At 46.3% G+C, this 20,332-nt stretch overlaps 1 protein-coding gene across 1 annotated transcript in view; it reads right to left on the minus strand.

Moving 5' to 3' along the window:
• Positions 1 to 832: 832 nt before the first annotated feature.
• Positions 833 to 20,332, minus strand: part of GRIN2B (glutamate ionotropic receptor NMDA type subunit 2B) — a 413,562-nt gene continuing 394,062 nt past the window's right edge. Inside the window, exons 10-13 of the mRNA XM_036866294.1 lie at positions 10,167 to 10,327; positions 8,180 to 8,367; positions 5,361 to 5,599; positions 833 to 2,740 (exon numbers count right to left, since the gene is read on the minus strand). Of these exons, the coding sequence (XP_036722189.1) occupies positions 833 to 2,740; positions 5,361 to 5,599; positions 8,180 to 8,367; positions 10,167 to 10,327 (2,496 nt within the window). The remainder of the gene's footprint in view (positions 2,741 to 5,360; positions 5,600 to 8,179; positions 8,368 to 10,166; positions 10,328 to 20,332) is intronic.

The following is a 20,332-nucleotide window of genomic DNA, read 5'->3' on the forward strand; positions in this document are numbered from 1 at the left end:
AAGAAACAACATTACGAGTCAGGTTGCCTTCTCCGCATGAAAAGGCCTGATGACAGGTGTGTACAGACAACACGTGTGCAAGTGTATATAGACACACATGCACACGCAGTCCCTCCTTCCTTGCCTCTAATGCACCACGAAACACTGCTCTGATGTACTTTCCATCAGACGCCAATGACCTTTCATTCCAGTTCACCACCAGTAAGTCTCATGGAATTGAAGCAAACTTTTTTTTTTTTTTTTTTTGGCTTATATAGAAACACACACGGCTTCCCACCCTCTGCTTGGCGCACGATCCCCAAACACACGCCATCTAAGCAACAAGAATTTAGCAAAAGCCTCTTTTCATTCACAGGCAGTATGCTAAAAGGAGCTTATTGGGGCGCTTTTGCTTCCTCACCTAAACATAAAGATCAGTTCGGGGAGAGCTATCCTGTGCTCCCGTGGCCTCCTCCTGCTTCTCCTTGCTTCACTCGAAGTGGGTGGCAAAGAGTCCTTCCACGCTAGGAGCAAGCTCGCGAGGGGCCACTTCCTCCAACCACTCCGCCCTCGCCGGCTGAGCGAGCCCACCGTATCCTCTCGCGGGAACTGGGAACTGGAAGGATGGACAGACCGGGAAGGAGGAGGGGACTGGAAAGGGAGCAGAGATGCTTCTGGTCACCAGGGCCGCCCTCAGAAGGAATCGGAACTCCAGGATCCCATAAATAAATGAAAACGACAAGAAAGGAGCAAATGGGAACCAAGTTCACCCCCGTCACCCTCTGTGACATGCGCACCACACGTCCACAGCCCCGACCCTCCCGTACCCACCTTCGCCTCTCTCTTCCCTCACTCAGACATCAGACTCAATGCTAGACAGTTTCTCATACACATGCCCATTGCTGGAGCCATTGAAAGCCCTGGGGTTTTTGTTGTTAGGCACACAGGGGTTGGACTGGTTCCCTATACAGATGTCTTTCTGGAAGCGGCCTGGTACGGCCCCGTGCAGGGCCGACACCACCGGCTTGTTGGTGACAAGGGCACGGAAGTCCGGCCTGGCCTTCGGCACCCCTGCCACCGTGGGCTGCCTGAAGAAGTAGGATTTGCTGCCGTGGAGCAAGCACTGGTCGTCCCCGAAAGTGGGGATGAAAGGGTTCTGCGTGACCCGGTCGGGGTAGAGCGACTTGCTGAGCATGTAGCTGCCGCCGCCGCCGCCGCCGCTGCCGCCGCCGCCGCCGCCGCCGCCGCCGGGGTTGCCGTGGTTGCCATGGTTGCCGTGGTGGTGATGTCCCGCGGCCGGCGCCGCCGCCTTGCCGTTGCCGAAAGCGCTCTCGCCGGCCGGCATCTCAAACATGTGCGCGTAGGGACTGCCGTCCAGGAAGCGGCCCTTGTCTTTCAGGCTCACGCTGCGCGGAGCCAGGGCGGCCTCCTCCTTCTGCAGGTCCACGAAGGTGTCGTAGGAGTGCTGGCGCCGCAGCTTGTTCCGGGTCTTCTTCTGCGCCTTGGAGTTGGTCGGGCTCTGGGGGTACTTGGCGGCGGACGCGCTGGACGTCACGGCCACCGGGGCGGCCGGCTGGTCCAGCTCCTGCAGGGAGTTGTCCTCGCTGATGTCGTACAGGTTGCCGGCCTTCTTGCACGCCTCGCAGCGGATGCACGCCTGCCGGCCCGAGTTCTGCCCGGCCACGCTCGTCGAGTAGTTGTGCAGCTTGGACGGGCAGCTGCGGCAGAAGTTGCCCCCGGAGCGCTCTTCCCAGTCCACGTTGGCCAGGTTCTTCTCCCAGGGGGCCGGGACCCCGCCGACTCCGCCGTGCTTGTCACCCGGCCCGTGCTTGAGGTGCGCGCGGTTGGTGCAGGGCCCTCCCCCGCCGACCGAGTCGCGCTTGAAGTCCTCGCCGCGCTCCTTGTAGATGTCGGTCAGGTCCACGTGCTCCCAGTGCGGCGAGGTCTCCTTGGCGCGGAACTGGTCCAGGTAGAAGTCCCGCAGCCCCTCCTTGTCCCTGAAGTAGCGCTTGTGGTCGGGGGAGCGGGGCGGCCGGCGGCGGTAGGCCAGCTCGATCTCGTCGAACTCGCGGCGGGACTTGGCCGAGGCCGGCCGCTTCTTCAGGCTGTCCTTGTACTGCTGCTTCCGCCTCTTGGCCGCGTTGCCCTCGATGTTGCCGTAGGTGACCGTATGCGTGGAGATGTCCGACACGTCGGAGCGGATCAGGTCGTCGTGGCCGCCGTAGCGGTCGCTCTTGAACGAGAACTTGCCGTACAGGTCGCTGAGCTGGCTGTGCTTGGCGGAGGGGAGGCCGATGTCCAGGGGCTTCTTGCCGAGGGACCTGGGCTGCGTGGTGAAGGGCGGGTTGTCGCAGTCGTAGAGCCCGTCGATGGAGCTGGCGCTGCCGATGCTGTGCGGCCGGTGGTGGGGGTCCTGGTACGCGTTGCTGTCCTTCAGCTGCAGGTTGCCGAAAGTCCTCTCCACCTCGCTGATGTAGTCGCTGAAGAGGTTCTCCTCGCAGGGCGGGTTGTTGTAGGATTTGCAGTCAGAGTGCGTGAAGCTGCGGCGGTGCTCGGAGATGTCGTAGACGGACGACTCGCGGCGGATGAAGTCCAGGGCGCTCTGTGGGGAGCCGTTCACGCCGGACAGGTTGGCCATGTTCTTGGCCGTGCGGAGCAGACGCAGGATGTTGGAGTGCGTGTTGTTCATGGTCGCGGTGGGGGAATTCATCACGGACTGGCGCTCCTCGATGGTCACCCCGTGGATGCAGCTGTAGATACCCTGGAGGGAGGATGGGGCCGGTTAGGTCTCCGGCGAGGCAGGAGGTGACTAGAAAGACCAGCCCCCAACCAACCCACCACTGACTGCCTAAGTGGACGAGAAAAGTCAGAGAGGACATGAAAGAGATGGTCTTACACGCTCACAGAAACATACGGCTAGAAGCTTGCCTGCCTCATCCCCCTGCACTTAGCAAGTCGCATCACGAGCTGGTGGCCTGGCGATCCAGAGGGGACATGGCTACACCGAGTGACTTGAGCAAATGGATTCCAATTGCCAGACAGGACATTCTTGCCTCAACTCCACTACCGACTCGAATTGATTTTCCTTTCTGTGCTGAGGTTTCTGTGTCTCAAAAATGAGGCCATGATATCAACTGATAGCAAAAAATATTGTCAGCCTTCTGGAAATCAGGAGCAATGCTCTACAGACGCTGGGGCTTTTCGGCCCTGCTGGTCACCCTTGGCTGGCAGTAAAGCACGGCAGAGCCCAGGCGCTCACAACGGCCACTCTTTCCTGGCTCTGACAAACTTTGAGCAGCTTTTAGGATTTTGGTCACCAAGTCACAGCTGAGCAATTCTCTTCTTGAGCCAAGCGTGAACCAAATTCACAGAGACAATCAGGCAGCCCTGGGGTCAAAGAGGGATTTTTCTCCTGCTGTGCCCTATACCGGGGCAGGAAGGACCTGGGACAGATATCCCAGTACTAAATAGGAATAAAGAATCCCCTTGTTGGGGAGAGGGAGGTGGGGGAGGGATGGATTGGGAGTTTGGGGTTAGCAGATGCAAACTATTATATATAGGATGGATAAACAACAAGGTCCTACTGTAGAGCACAGGGAACTACATTCAGTAGCCTGTGATAAACCATAATGGAAAAAAACTATGAAAAAGAATGTATATATATGTATAACTGAATCACTTTGCTGTGCAGCAGAAATTAACACAACATTGTAAATTAACTGTACTTCAGTAAAATAAATAAATAAAAGAATCTCCTTGTAGAGTCCTCTCCTTTATTCTCTCGTTAGCTGCTGGTTTCCTCCTTATAGTTTCTCACCCAGTTACTCTGATCATAAATAATTAATATCTTAACAAATTAGTATTGACTGAGAACTCCCTGTGTGCAGCTCCTTGTGCAGAGCCCTGAAGAGCACCGTCCAGGAGAGGGAAAGGCTCGGGCTCAAGTCTAAAGTCAGGCCGACCTCCTGCCAATCTCTTGTTCCCTGCTTTGAAAGGTGGACACATTTGGAACTTTTCTGCCTGGCAAGGGAAGGTCTTTGCAGAGGAGGTTGTTTGAACTGTATCTTTAAAACTAGGGGGATAAATTTGGAAAGGGGCTGTCCCGATGGAGGGGGATGAGAGGAGAGAAGATTAGAAAGGAGAACCGCAGCTAAATGGGAAAGAAGGAAGATTTGCATATGATAAGCCTCAATTTCCCCGAGGCAGCCGTGAGGTAAGAGATCTTTAAGAGAAGGTTCCTCTACTTTCCTTCTCAGGCCTCCTTTCTAACCCTTCTTGATTATGGCCAGGAGAAAATGCATTTTTCCTCTACAGAGCCATTGATTATGTCGAGGGGCTACGAATGGGATTTCTATTACAGGTTCCCCCCGCTGCCACCATCCCCCTCTCTGGAGAGGTCTTGGGAAGTGCCACGCAGTGCAACGACATGGCTCAGGGACCACAAGTCCCGACCGACCTCCAGCTCCCAGGTAACTGAATAGCCTGCAGCAACTCACAGCCGGAGAGGACACTTTCTGTATCAACTAAAATACTACAGGAAAATGATCAAAAGATGGAACAATTTAATGAGTACTCCATTTTCTTATATAATTCCATTAGAGACAAAGTTGGTAATTTATGTCTGAAGCCTAGACCTCTATTCGAAGAGGACATTTGAGTTCACCTCTCATGAATGAATCCCATAACTTTATTAACAAATTCAAAAGAAGTCTGTTTTGTTTTGTTTTGTTTTAGCTTTTCCCTGTGACCCTCTGTTCATATTCAAAACTGTGTTCAAAATCTCACTTTGGACTAGACACATAGAAGAGAACTAAATAAAGAACGACTTGAGTTATACTCTTGCTCCAATTAAGGAAGTTTCTGGAATGCAAATTTCTTACAGGTCAGGACTTATTTCTGAAGGTTCTGTTAAGCTCTTTAACTCCCCAAACTCACACATGGTTAAAACATAGAGTAGGACGGTGAAATTACCAACAATATACCTTTGGATGTCAGAATAAGAGAGATCTATTTCACGATTTAAATAGAAATGGGATTTTTTAAAAGGATTAAATGATTAATCCCACCTCTGCAGAATTAACTAACGGTGATGAAAGGCATCTGGGAAAAGGCCAAATGTTTCATTTTGATAGATCTGCCAGTTCTTATTGAGAACCAAATGCCCAAACCCCAGACAGAAATCTGTTTCTTGAAGGAAAAACTGCATCACCTGTTTTTTGAGCCACTTGAAATTATGTCACCCCACCCCCCTGGGGAAATGTACATGATGCGGTTTCTCGCTCTAGCAGCCTCAGGCTGGAGTTAGTGCCCTCCTGGGTTTCTGTGCTCTGCACAGTGAGCTGTCTTTCCCAAGCTCCAAGCACCTAAATCAAAACACTTACTCTGCTGATGGAGAAGACCATGCCAGGCTTGCCAGAACACACACCCATAAAGCAGTGCCTGAACTGCCAATAGAAGAGGTGTTCGCAAATGAAGGTGATGAGGCTGAGAGCCATGGCGGCCCCCAGCATGTAGAAGACGCCCGCCATGTTGTCAATGTCCAGCTGGCTGCTCATGACCTCATTCTTCTCATTGTGGCAGATGCCCGTGAGCCACAGAGCTTCCAGCTCCTCCATCTCCCCTGGGGATGGGACGGGAAGGAGAACAGGCAGAGAGAGGAGAGAGGGGAGGAGTAGAGAGAGGGGGTGAGAGGGGTGTTGGGGAAAGGAGAGGAAAACATGAGAGAGAAAGAGAGAAGGAGACATAAAGAAAGAAAACCAACAGAGAAAGTTAGTGATTTTATTAAATACCATTATGTATTAACTTATCAATGTATTCAGGTATTCAATGAAAACATAACGTGGGTACCACCGGTGACAGAAAGATAGGAGACATTACCTCTGTGCCCCATTACCTACCCAGTGTAAATTGGTATATAAACAATCAGTATGACAAGCTATATGCAGGTCACAAGACCTGAATTAGTGAGAGTAATTTTGCAGATGGGTGGCCAGTGGGTTTTCATGAGGAATGTAGGACTTGGAGGTGGGCATGGTGAATGAGTGAATTTTAATTTATATTGCACAAAAAGGCACTCCAGGCAGCAGAAATAGCATGATCAAGGGGAGGAAGGTAGAAAATCACAAGGCGTATTTGGGAAAGGCAGGCAGAACGAGTCAAACAGAGTAACGGTAGGCAAAGGAAGCTGAATACAAAAGGTTGATGCAAGATCGCTGAGGGCCTGAGTATCAGACTAAAGCACTTTCAGCTTTTTGTTGTTGTTGCTGTAGACAGTGAGGAACAACATAACCGAACAAGCGATTCAGAAAATTGCTCTCAAAAAATGTGCAAAGCAGATTGGGTGGGGGGAGGAGAGACAGAGACATATCGGCAGAGAGATTGACTGATTCCCTAGAGGCCCTCAGGCTTCCTGATCCCTTGTTGAAAATATAAGTATTCACAGTAAAAGGGAGGAAGTTGCAGTAAAATGAGACCACCAAATTCGGACCTGCCTCCTTTTAACGCTGCTTAAGGAAGTTTTGATTAATTCAAGTCATGCCAGGTTACAATAACCTTGATCCACTTCAGTGGATACTAGGAATTAGAAAGGTAGAAGAAATCATAGACAAAAGGAAAATGACGGAAACCATATGCCCGAGAATGCATCTAATTCTAGAGAAGCGAAAATCTGAAAATCTCATGAAGAAAATTGCCTGTTCCAATAGTTCCAGTTTGGTTCAAAATGTGAACCTTGTCTGAATAATCTGACCGAAGCTCTGGCAACTTCTGCAAATCGTCTCTACAGCTGCTCTTCCTCGTGCATAGAGGCCCCGTTATTGCCTTTAAGTGACAGCTGCATTACAATGACAGAAGCTCTTAGACCAAAATGGCTTGTAGCACTCCACCTAGAACCCCCCTCCTCTTTCCAATGTTAATCAAATCACTTTTTACTCATTTCTTGGCTCAAACTATGATTTTCCTAACTAGGGAACAACTGACTTCACCCAGAGTCTGACAATCCCCCTATGCTCTTCTGCTGCTTCCCGCATCCCTAACAGCAAAGATTCTGCAGACGGAACTTAGGGAACCGCTTGGTTGATGGCCTGTGAGGCCAAGTAGAGTCGGGCTGCTCATCCGTAACTGGATTAGCTTCTGTGAGACGAACAGGAGGAGTAGGTGCTTTAGACAATAAAGCGAAGAGGGGTGCGGAAGGCGTGAGTGTAATGAAACAGGAGATGAGATTTTCTCAAAGCAAGCTGTCTGCTCAGTCTGCCACGAGAGTCACGCTGGGGAGTGAGTGCCTTCCGGTGTCTGCCTCTGAGGCCCCTGGCCCTGCTTCCTACCTCTTCCAGAGGGAAAAGCAAGATGGGAGAGGGAAGGACGAGCAGATGGCCACGTGTGGATTTCTCTGGGCCCAGAGAGAGCAGAGACCTTGCCGAAATTCCATCCGCTGCTCTGGCCACATGCGAGAAGGCTGTTTGGGGAACTTCTAATCCCAGCCCCTCTTACTTTATCCCTGAGGGTTGGATCATACCCTGCAATCCTGAAACACACCTCCTTGACTGACTAATCCTCTCCCCCAAATTTCACCCTGGGTTGGATTGTATAACCACACCCCACTGCCCCCCGCAGTTCCCTTTGTTGAAGTCCTAACTCCCAGTACCTTGAAATGTGACTTTATTTGGAAGTAGGGTAATTGCAGATGTAACTGGTTAAGATGAGGTCACCTGGATACGGTGGGCTCCTAATCCAATATAACTGGTATCCTCAAAAAGGGAGGGAATCAGACACAGACATGTACAGAGGGAAAACATGCACACAGGGAGAAAGCCATGTGAACATGAAGGCAGAGCAGGTGTGATGCGTCTACAAGCCAAGGAATGCTGTAGATTGCCAGCAAACCACCATGAGCTTAGGGGAGAGGCATGGAGCGGATTCTCCCTCGAGTCCCTCATTAGGAACCAAAGCCGACACTTTGATCTTAGGGTTCTGGCCTCCAGAACCTTGAGCCAAATGTCTGTTGTTTAAGTCACTCAGTTGGTGGTACTTTGTTACAAAGCGTTAGGAAACTAATAATATATACCCTCCAAATCTCCTAGTATACTGTGAAATGCTTTTCTGGAAATGCAGAGATAAGAGGGATGGGGAAGGAAGAAGGGTTGATGTTTCGGACTGGCCATTGGAAGAGGCCAAATAGGCACTGTCCCTTTCTTTAACTCACCATCTCCGAAGAGCTGCAGGATAGCAAGGTCCACCTGGCGCTTCCATCCAGAATCCTTCTGGATGGCAATGCCATAACCAGTGGAAGCAAAGACCTTCCCGCTGCCAATGGTCACCAGCTTGCAGCCTTCGTCTCTGCCTGCCATGTAGTTCAGCACTGCTGCATCGTAGATGAAGGCATCCAGTTTCCTGCGGGAGAAAGAAACAAACAAAGCAAGTCCAGTGGAGGAATTTTAGTACAAAACTACCAATGGGGTCATTAATAGGAAGCAGTAGGGCTCCAGCAGACTGTGGGGAGAAGTGGTTCAAAGTAAGGCTCAAGGTGGAACTCAGCCAGAAACTAAAGCCTAAATCCCAGGCTGTTCTTTGTGTGATTTCAGGTTGAAAGGAGGAGTTCTCTCCCTCCCACTGGGAATGATGAGAATGTAAGCTGGGCCTGAAGCCAACTCATAAGCTGTGTCTGAAAGGAGAAGGAGTAAAAAGGAATCAATAAAAATAATAACAGAAATAATGAAAAGGAACCATCACAATGATAACAACAAATAGCATGGGTTAGACTTATATACCATTTTTCATTTCTCAGTTCATTACAGTCTGGAGTGGGGTAAGTGTAGGTAGACGTGTAGCAGTAGATGGGCAATGCTTTTTTTGCAGTCAGAAGGGTTTCAATATTCTGTTTTGCAGCGCAAGGAGAGAAGTGAGTCATTGGGGTGGTGGCAGCACAAGCTTGTGTCAAGAGCAAATGTGTGAAACCACAAGCCAGTGCAGCATACAGGAGAATTCAGAGAATTCAAATTCCCAAACGTATGAGAATCTCATTGTACATACTGTGCTTTTCAAGGAAAGAATATATAGGGAAGGGGGTAAAGCTAGGGGCAAGGTCAGGAAGGTACAGGTCAGTATTTAAACGCATCAAAGGGAGAAGAAGAAATTGATATATTCATATAGGTAATAGGTCTGCAAGAAAGAAAGGCAGGCATCTTCCTCTTCACTTTTACAAGTTAAGTTAGCTTTACTCCTCCTTAAGAAAAAAGAAACCCTTTCTGGCGTGATAAAGACACAGAACATTTTTTCAAAAGGCCTGTGAGTATCCTTTAGGAGGCGTGTCCATCAAAAAGCCAAAGCTCTGATTGACAACTGTGATTGTACCAGGGACCAGACTGCCCAGAGTGGTCCATCCCAAACTCAAATCCCATCTTCTGAAATCTGCTGTGACTTCATAATGATGAGACAGAGTCTAACGGTATTTAAGTAAACATGCATCTGGGTGGTTCTTCCAGAACCAGAGCCACCAGGAGGTCTAAGTGTTGCTAGTTAACCTACAACACAGGAAATCAGCTATGAGGACCCAGGACCCTCAAATTCCAACAACGCTCATGGTCAACTGTCTGTCTTATTCTGCAGCTGTGGCTTCTGAAAGCCAAATGAATGAAGGAACCCATGTGGCTGAGATTATGCAAGCAAACATATCTGCAGTTCATGAGCTCCTTTTAGTGAACGAACTGAGATTATAGAGCTGGAGCAAAGAATGCCAATTTTGTTGGAATTGGAGATTGGTTAACACATTCTTACTGTGTGTTATCTAAAAACGTTTACCCTTTCATTGTTTATTTCTCCCTGTCCATAAGACACCAAAATCATCATTTTCACCTTTTGGTCAACAGGTCTTTATTTCGTGTGTAAGGCGTGAACTTTAGCCTTGACTCTCCCCTTCGACTTTTACCATCGATTACATTCTTGTTTCATGTTTACATTAATGCAAGTAGAATACAGTTTATTAAAAATACATAGAAGTGAATAATAGCATAGGAATCTCTGTGCACTGGCCTGAATTACACTGACACTTTAACTTGGAGATCCATAAGGAGCAAATGCTGCCTTCTTTGCTTTAACATGGTGTGGCACCAAGCATGGCACATCTGATTCCACGTATGTTTAATAAACGTGAGCAACATATCAAAGATTCTGAGCTTGGAAGCAGTTCTTACCCTGTTTTCAGGGAGAGCAATGCATCATCCACACCCCTCTGGTTGAACTTCCCCATGTAGGCGTGCATTTCCGCATAGTTATTGCGAATATTCCTCTCCGTGCTGCCGTTGGGTACAGTACCGAAGCGGAAAGGGGGTGAGAAGTCATTAGGTCTCTGGAACTGGAGACAGAGACAGAGAGAGAGAGAGAGAGAGAGAGAGAATATGAGTGCTTCAGAAAATGTGAAGAGATACTACGTTAGCATTAGTTGATTTATCATGGAAGGGACAAACAAGAGTTCACCAAATACATTAGCCCTCACTCAGGAGCAGCAATTGCTATCTGAAAGTGAACTTCAATTCAACTCAATTTATTCCACATTGTTGAGAGCTTTCTATCTGCCCACCCTTGACTTGAATCTGTAACACTTGTGTGCCTCATTTATGCACACTGCACAAAACCAGGGATGATGGAAATGTGCTATTAGCTTAACTGCAGTGGGCTGGTTACCTTTATTTCTGAAAATTGTGTGAAATCTGCTTCCAGGCCCCTTCATTGCACTATCAAGGCTACAGGACCTTAGTGAGGTAAGCTACATCATACTCCTGAAAATCACTTGTTGGATAGCAAATATGTTTTGCTAAGAAGTTTTCTCTTGACCTTGCTTGATGCTTTAAAAGCCCATGTTTATCCTACATGAGTTGTAGGATAAATTGTAAAAGCAAATGCAATTTTAATTATGTTCCCTCTCGTGTTTAAGAACTGAGTGTGTATTACCAGGGCTTAGCATCACAAAGTGAAATCTCTTGGATTTTCACCCCTATGACATCAATTTTATGTCTGGCTATTGCCCTGCAATGAGCAAGTCTTTGTGTTGCTTCCTGAACACACAATTCATTCACTTGTATCTTCACGGCCTCACAGAGTCTGTTCCCTCAGCCTGAACTCACCTTTCTCCCCGGGCCAATTCATGTCCTTCACCTCAACATGTAACTCAAAGCAATTTCTTCAGGACACTTTCTATGAGTTCTTCCTTCCATCAAGTCTACCCAACAGTGACCTATCAGTACTTTGTGTTCTTGGTTTAGATCATAATTAATACTACAAATTCATTTACTTTCTAAATGAGCTGGCTAAGTTCTGAGAGCTAGTCTGTGACGTAGTCATGAAGCTCTAGATTGAGACAGATATGGACTGAAGAGGAGCTCTGCCACTTATTACTGTGTGACGTGGGGCAAGTAATAGGAGCTCTCTGTGCATAATTTCCTCATATGTAATAAGGAGACAATAATGTCTACTTTTCAAGATTGTTGTGTGTATTAAATGATACAATGTACAAGAAGTGCATGGCACAGCATCTTGCACACAGTAAGTGCTCAAGGAAGACTCCTTATATTATTTTAAATTCATGTCTATATTCTGCATTCCCTAGCAAACTTCATACTTTCTAAGTTTCTCACTCTATTAGAACAGCAATGATCAGATAGAATGTGACCAGAGTGTGTGGTCATATGTGCTGTGCCTTGGTATAGGAAAGACAATCTAGATATCTGAAGTCCACTTGGTTTCAATACTATACCATTTACTGTGGAGATACATTTGAAAATCTAACTCAGGAGTACTCTGAAGCTTTGGAGCTGTCTGGGCTTCAAGCCATCCTCCTTTCTCCTTCCCTTGACCTGAGACACTCAAGAGCTTCTCAGAATATGGGGATTTCATGGACCACAAAATGTCACAGCACCAGGAACCGTAAATGCCATCTTCATTGCTTAAAGTTGGCCATAGTTAAAAGTAAGGTCATGCAGTGGTGTTTGTTAGGTAATCTGAAATGCATCAAAAGACCACTACTCTCTGACTTACCACGGTGCTTTTTGCCATTAAGAGTTTCTGTTTAATTATTTTTAAACAGGTTATGATTTTTAAGTGAATAAAGACACTATAAAAGAGTCAAAGAATTTTAGAGTTGGATGAGCCACTCAAGGTTAACTAGTCCAAACCTTTCATTTTACAGATGAAGACAGAGGCCCACAGAGGACAAGTAATTTGCTCAATGTCCCACAGTAGCAGTGATGGCTAACATTATCAGGAATCATGTTGGCTTAATTAATAGTATTCCTCATGGTCCCCAGCAGATAACAAGTTTAAAGTAAACAGGGATATCTTTTGTTGGAAGAGACAGAATGCTGTGCATAGAACTGTCAATTACAACACTTTAGATGTTTGAAAAAAGGTATCCCCCAATCAAAAGTAGAGTAGATACCATGGCAGGCAGCAGTATAACCAAATAAGTTCCCTTTAATCAGTAATTCCCCACTTTGCTAGGACAATGACAACTGATGTTCACAGTGTCCAAATACTAGGGTCCAAAGTATTTTCTGAAACATCAATGAATGTTGAAATCATGTCCAGTACAATTCTGGTATAAATTTTTATGTTCTAGTTTTTTTGAAAATCGGCAATCCATGTAAGGTAGATACAATAATTTTTTTTAAATTAAAAATTTTTTATTGAAGTATAATTGATTTATAGTGTGTTAATTTCTGCTGTACAGCAAAGTGATTCAGTTATACAAATATATTATTTTTCATATTCTTTTCCATTATGGTTTATAACAGGCCATTGAATATAGTTCCCTGCGCCATATAGTAGGACCTTGTTGTTTATCCATTCTATATATATAATAGTTTTCATCTGCTAATCCCAAACTCCCAATCCTTCCCCCCCACCACCGCCTCCGCCTTCCCCTTGGCAACCACAAATCTGTTCTCTATAGATACAACAATTTTTGATTAACCAAATGGAATGTGATACCCAGAGTGCCTCACGTCCTGATGAAGCTAGATTATGGGAAGTTTCCATAATACTCTTAATTAACTTTAATTTCTAAGTTATCTTTAGATTTCTAGATGCTGTTTTATAACTATATCTTTGAATACATAAAAACTAAAGAAATAATAAAGGACCTAGAATAGCCAAGATGACCTTGAAGAAGAAGAACAAAGTTGAAAGACTTATACTACCTGACTTCAAGACTTATAAAGCTGTAGTAATCATGACAGTGGGATATTAGCATAGAGAGAGTAAAGACATCATAGGAACAGAATGGAGTGCCCCCAATAGACCAACACATGTATGGTGCAAAGGTGATTCAGGACAGATAGGACAGTCTTCAACCAGTGGTGTCAGAACAGCTAGCTATTCATATGCAAAAAACCTTCATTCCATACCTCTCAAGATATATAGAAATTAACACAAAGTAGATCATATATCTAAATACAAATCCTAAAATTATAACATTTCCAGGAGAAAATATAGGAGAAAGGTTTTGTCACCTTGAGTTAGACAAAGGTTTCTTAGATATGACACCAAAGTACAATCCACCACAAAAAAAAAAGATAAATTGGACTTTGTTAAAATTAAGAACTCTTTGAAAGACACGCTAAAATCATGGAAAGACAAGCCACTGGCAAGATAAAAATATTTGAAAACAATTTAAAGCTATTAAAGAGCTAAAGGAATTAAATAAGAAGATAGCAAGACTCTTGAATAGTTAAAGCATCTTCCATCAGAAAACAATCAGAGAAATCAGCCAACACTAGAAGAATGGAAGGTGTGGTCCTGTGGAAAGCATTGGTCTTGGAGGCAGACAATTTGGATTTGAATTCCAGATCTTTCTCTGACCGACTGCATGAACATGGGCAAGTTATTTAAATTCCTGGAGCTCCATTTTTCTGGAAGTATTATTTTTAATTAATATTGAGATAATATCTGGGATTACTTAACACAATATCTGGCACATGGTGGATTCTCAAAACTATTAACTGCTTCCATGAGGATGAAGTTCTAATATCTAAAATTGTCTTATGTTAGATAATGTTCCCTAAGATGGAAAACTCTTGTTCCCTAATTTGTTCCTTAAACTCAGCCAGTCTGGGGACCAAAAGGGTGAGTGTATCACCCCACAATTAGCCGAAGCAGAAGCAGAAGTGAGCCTGCCTCTTCCTTTGAAGATTCTTGTCCCAGCTTGGTGAAATTTAAATAAAAACCTAGATTTTTAAAAAAACTGTCATTGGAACTTGAATTTTACTAAAATTCATGGCCATGGAGAACTGTATTTTTAGTGAGGAAGAAGGAAAAAAAGAATCCTCCAAATACCACCTTGATGCTTCCAATAAATGCCCTGTAATAAAACTTACCCCAAGCTGTGAGGCATTATATGGCACTTATTTAACCTGAATGGCAATCTGTGCTCTCTGGGGTTTGGGGAAGGAGTAAAATTTAGTACCGTCCAGAACCGGAAGTCTTAAAAATCCATAGAACAAGAAGGACTCTAAGAAACACATTTTTAAAATATTAAAAAACCCAATACACCAAGGAGACCAGCATTGAATTAAAAAGCTCAGTCTGATTTTCAAATAGGGAATTTTATATAGTATTCCTTATTAGTCACCTTGGGCCATTATAGAGCTTTCTTGAACTTGGAATCTTTTCCCAGAGCTACCCAGGTCGGGATTCTAAAAACATAGAGAGGAAAATAACAACGCAGAAAGGAAGGAACCTGGGGGATGGATCCCATTTCACAGATGAGGAAACTGAAGCTCTGAAGAGACCAAGGAAGTTGTCCCAGGCCACGTGGTGAAACAGGAGGACCAGCTGATAGGGTTTGACCCCCGAGCTGAGCCGTCCCGCTGCGGCTCAACCAGCAGCCGCCTGGCTCTACTGCTCACTGGGGGGTGAGGCCACGCACTGTGGAGCCGCCCGGTGAGGGCGTCCTTCCCTTCCTGTCACATCAGATGCCAACACCTCCTTGGGATTCAACACAGGGTGCCCAGCCATCACTGCAAGCACGCTCTCGCACAAGGGCAAAACAGTGCCAGAATGTTAAGAGACCTGTAATCTCACTTGATCCTCCTGGAGAGCTGCCGGCAATCAGAATTCAGCCCTCTGAGCTCCTCAGACCATCATCTCAGCCCCCATCTTAATGACCTCAGAGTGAGTTAGTCTTGGCAGTCAGGCAAGGAGAGAGGTGCGGAGGCCAGGAGCAAAGGCCCTTTCCCCACCCAGAGATGGTGGGATTAGGGGGCCCTGGGGCTGCCCCTTCCCAACAGAGAGGCTCTCCCGCAGCCTGCTGCAGAGGGAGAGGGAAAGGGAAAGGGGAAGTCAAGGAAGTGGAGATCTGGTCCATTTTGTTTATTTATTAAATACATATATAAACCGATTTTACTACTTATAAGGCATTACTAGTTTGTTAATAGCAGCTACTCATATTCAACACCTATATATGTACTGGGAACAACTCACGTTATCTCCTTTAATGATCATTAAAATGCGTCCATTCATTTGACAAATATATCCTGAGCATCTAATAGTGCAGAGGACTGTATTTATGAGGAAGCAAGAAGTTTACATACCAGAGAGTCAGAGGTGTAAACATTCATTCAGTTTTTCATTCCTTTACTTTTTCATTCATTCATTTGTTCATTCATACAGACATTCAGCACATAGTTATAGCATCTGTCACGATCTTCTGGGTGCTGGGGATACAGTATGACAGGAGAGTAAGAACCTGCCTTCAAGGAGTTCATATTGTAAAGAAGTAGGGCAGATAATAAGTCGTTTGTTTTCTAATGTAATGGACTAATATAGAGCCACAGATTCTTTGCTAGTCCTTGTATAAGAGTGAAGTATGTCCCCTGTCCTTGATTCTGGCCTGGCCTTGTAACTTGCTTGACCAATAGAATGTGTAGAAGTAACATTCTGGGACTTCTGAGGCTAGGTCATAAGAGCCTTGCAGTTTCCTCCTGGGCCTCTTGGAACCTGGCTCCGAGGGGAGCGGTCACCTCTGTAAGAAGTCCTATGACCCTGCGGGCCCCACACTGGAGCTGTCGTATCTAGGCGCCTCTATCTGCAGGCCCGGCTGAGCCCAGCCTTCCAACCACTCCAGCGAGGGCACAGGCAACCCCGCCCACACATCTGACCCACAAACTGGGGAAATACAATGAAACGGCCCTTGCTTTAAGCCACCAGGTGCTGGGGTAGGTCGCCGTGCAGCCACAGACAACGGGCACACAGGTGACCTCCAATAGCGAGAACCAAGTGCTGGGAAGAAATGGACACAGCTATGATACAGGATAAAGAGCGACTGGCAGAGACCAAGTTTAGGCTGGCTGTCCTAAGAAGCCCCCTCTGGGAAGGGGCTTCTGAACAAAGCGCTGGATGACGAGGAGGATCCAGGCACGTGGGGATCGGGGGAAGTGCAGCGGGTGTGGCTGGGGGACTGGGAGTGACACGCTGGGCGCCACGGAGCAGCGTGCCCGTGCCAGTGGAGGCCAGAGCAAACGGCGCTGTCCTGAACAGGCTTAAGGAGGCCACAGAGCCGGGGCAAAGAGCTGAAGGGAGAGTTATCTAGCAGGACAAGAGGAGAGAAGGGGTTTTTAGATAGACACAGCAGTCTGTGCAGACGCAGGGCCCTGGGAGAGACCGGGCATGACTGGAGATCATGAGCGGTTTGTCATTGCCGGAGCCTAACAGATACGGCCCTGGTAACTGGAGGGCAACAGGGCTGAAGAGGCAGGGCCTGGCTCACAAGGGGAGCTGAATTCTGCACAAAGGAGTTCAGAGTCCATGCCCTAAGGGAAAAGAAACAGCAGAGCCTCTGGAGCCAGACTGCTTGAGTTCAAATCCCAGCTCTGCCGCTTAATAGCTGTGTGACCTGGAGCAACTCACTTAACTTCTCTGTGCCCCAGTTTCCCCATCTGTACAATGGGGCTAATAATGCTACCTACCTCATGAGGCTTCTTAGTGCTCAACAGGTTAATCTGGGCAACATGTGAGCACAGTGCCTGGCACGTGTTAAATACACTATATTAGCTATTATTACTGTCATCGTCATCATTATCAGAAGCAACTGAAGAATTCTGGCCGAGGGTCAAGACTGGGTTTTTGTGTTAGAAAGAGCCCGGAGGGTCAGCATGAAGAGCAGGTTGGAAGGAACAAAGCAGAGAGACAGGAGCTGAGGAGGACGTGCGCGCGGATGAGGGTCTGGGCCCCAGGGAGCACAAGGACGGTCAGACGCTTCCTGACCGTCCAAGAATGGGAAAGAGGCCGTACGCACAGCTAGATGAAATCACGACCGCGGGCTGCGTGCCAGTGCCACCAAAATTCCACAGGAGAGAGGCTGCAAGCAGCCTGGTTTCCTGGATGGCTTCTTGGAGGAGGCTGCATTTAACTTGGTAGGGGGATGGGTTGGGCTTGGAAGGGTGGGGGTGGGGCGGGAATATCCCTTCACATTAGAAGAACCCTCTGCTGTAAGACACTCCTCGTCCAACTCTGTTCAGTTCCCACAGTGAGGAAGGAAACAGATCCTCGCGGAGTTTTTGAGGCCATGATGGCAGAAGAAAAGAAAACCAGAACCCTCCTCCGTGTTGATGGCGCCCAGGCTTCTGCGCTGACGACCAGACACAGCCCAACAAGGTTCCTTAGTGTTAGATCTTGGGAATGACAGCAGGCAAAGGAAAGGGTCTCTACTCAAAAGACGAGGGAGGCAAGGGGGAGCACCCCTTCTGGGGTGGCTGGCGACCCTGAAAAATGGCTCTCCTCCTTCAGTCGGGAGTCCGATTAGTATATGCAAATTAGGACAAACCAGTTCTGTGACCTTGCAGAGATGGATATTGTAATGTCCTGTTTGCAGGGTCCACCCGCGTGAGACACGGAATCTGGGGGCTTTTGTCTTCAAAGCTTGACAATCCCACACATCAATATTCATTCCATCACTCTGGCTTTTACATTTGAATCACACACAGAAAGTCAATGCCCAAATGCCACTCAGCCCTCTGAGGCACCCAAGAGAAAAGGTGGGAGTGCTTAGGTGACAAGGGCAGCTTTTGCCCGGGCTACTAATAATGAGGAGGTGGCAGAACAGCAGAATTCTTCGGGGACCACTTTACCTATGCAGCTCTCTCCTGTTTTCACTGCTATTAGCATCTGCACCTTCTGTTTTCACAGGGCTGTTTTATCATTGACTTTCATTATTTTTTATGTACAGTTCTAAGCATTTTGTTATTCTATTGATTCATTCATTCATTTAAATTGGGGTAAAACAGACATAAAATTGACCATTTTTTGTTATTGATATATCTTTTAATCCATTGTTTATAGTTTGGTTTTGCTTTGTGATCCAATCTGAGAACCCTTTGCCTTTAACACAGGAATTTGTGCTATTTTTATTTATTCATAGGAAAGGTATGTTTGGTACTCATTTTATCTTCTAAAAATGTCCTTCTGTTTTAGCAATAAAATTTACCATTTAACATATTTCTAAGTGTACAGTTCTGTGACCTTAAGTGCATTCACATTGCTGTGCGACCAGCACCATCATCCACCTCCAGAACTTTTTCATCTTCCCCAACTGCGATGCCATACCTGTTAAACAGTAACTCCCCATTCATTCAATTAATTTTAACCACATAGAGAATCTTGTAACCAGCAGCACGATCAGGGCACAAAACAATTCCATCACCCCAAGAATTCCCTTATGTTCCTTGTCTACAGTCCTCCCTCCACCTTTAACCTCTGGCGACCACTGATATCTGTCCTCTGTTCCCATAGTTTTGTCTTTTCCAGAATGTCCTACAAATGGAATCACACAGCATGTAGCCTTTTGAGACGGGCTTTTCACTTCTCATAATGCCTCTGAGATTCATCCATGCTGCTGCTGTGTATCCGTAGGTCATTCCTTTTTATTGCCGGGTAGGATTCCACTGTATGGCTGTATTGGTTTGTTTATCCATTCACCCATGGAAGGACATTTTGGTTACTTTCAGCTTGGGATAACTATGAATAGAGCAGCTATAACACTGACATACAAATTTCTGTGCGAGCATAAATTCTCATTTCTTTAAGGTAAATGGGCCATGAGAGCTACCACACTGCCTGGGACCCCGTCCCCCCAAGTGCATCTCTTTTTGCATCTCTTCTCTCTTTTGATCCTCCCAATTTTCCCATGAACTATAAAGTAAGTACATCAACTGTTATTATCTTATTATTCTGCCTGATACTCATTCTTCCCATAACATTATCCTACAGCCAAAGTAGGATGATGTGTGCATGTGTGTGTGGCTTCAGACTCTGAACAACACCTGAAGGCGGGACGGGGTGGCTGGGGAAAGTGGTCCCCATCCTCTCCCACGGTGACACCTTGTTCGCCCAAAGAGGAGAGAAGGTCAGATGACAACACAGACCAGACTCTCTGAAGGTATGATCTTCACTGTTCCATGGCCCGTAAGTACTTGGGACGGATGGGGAAAGCAGGCAGAATGCGCTTACACTGAAAGGGCCATGTAATGACAGAACAGTTACGTAAGGACACGGGTTATGGGCTCAGAAGATCTAAATTCAAAACCGAGCTCCACCGTTTATTAACTGAGCAACTAATAAACAAAACATTTAGTTTTGAAACTGAATTTCAACAATGTTCAGGAGGAGAAATAAGGAATAGCATCTCATTACAAATCTTCCATTTCAAACATGGGGCCCAGGGTAGCCACCTAGGACTCCACCATGGAACGAGCTGGCTGTGGATATAGTGATGGGTTAGAAAGTCAGACTCTTCACCTTCATGAGAGTTATAATCTGGGATGGAAGTGGGGGGAAAAAATAATTGTTTTTACATTTCATTATACATTATTCGTCGGAGATAATATTGTTCAAATTCATTTGGATAACAATAACACAGAATGTAGTTAGAAGATACAGGTATATAATGAATGTGCCCAAATTAACTCAGTTCTCTTCCTGGGCACCAGGAGAAACTGACCCCATTTTGCTACCAGGAAGTGAGTCAGCATTTAGGAAGCACTTGACACCTTAGTTGTTTCTGCTTTTTTTTCTCTTGTTATTAATATTAGTACTGTGGTTGTCTACAGTGGCAAACACATCTAAGTTTGCATGTGAAGAAACCTCTACTTGGATGCAAGAAGCCTGGTAAGTATCTCTTCACAACTCTGGGTGCTGTGCTTCTGTGGAAGGAGCCCCTTGCCTCTCTGAGCTGGGGCTCCGGTGGGTGACAGGCTGTAGAGGGGAGGGAGTGATGGAGGGAACGGAACTCGCTCTCCTCCTGTCACTTCCCTCCTGCTGTGGCCCAAATGAGAGCTTGTAGAAAAGAAAATACAAGTTCTTTGGATTCCTG

The sequence above is a fragment of the Balaenoptera musculus genome, chromosome 10 (assembly GCF_009873245.2).
Source record: "Balaenoptera musculus isolate JJ_BM4_2016_0621 chromosome 10, mBalMus1.pri.v3, whole genome shotgun sequence".
Classification (NCBI taxonomy): Eukaryota; Metazoa; Chordata; class Mammalia; order Artiodactyla; family Balaenopteridae; genus Balaenoptera; species Balaenoptera musculus.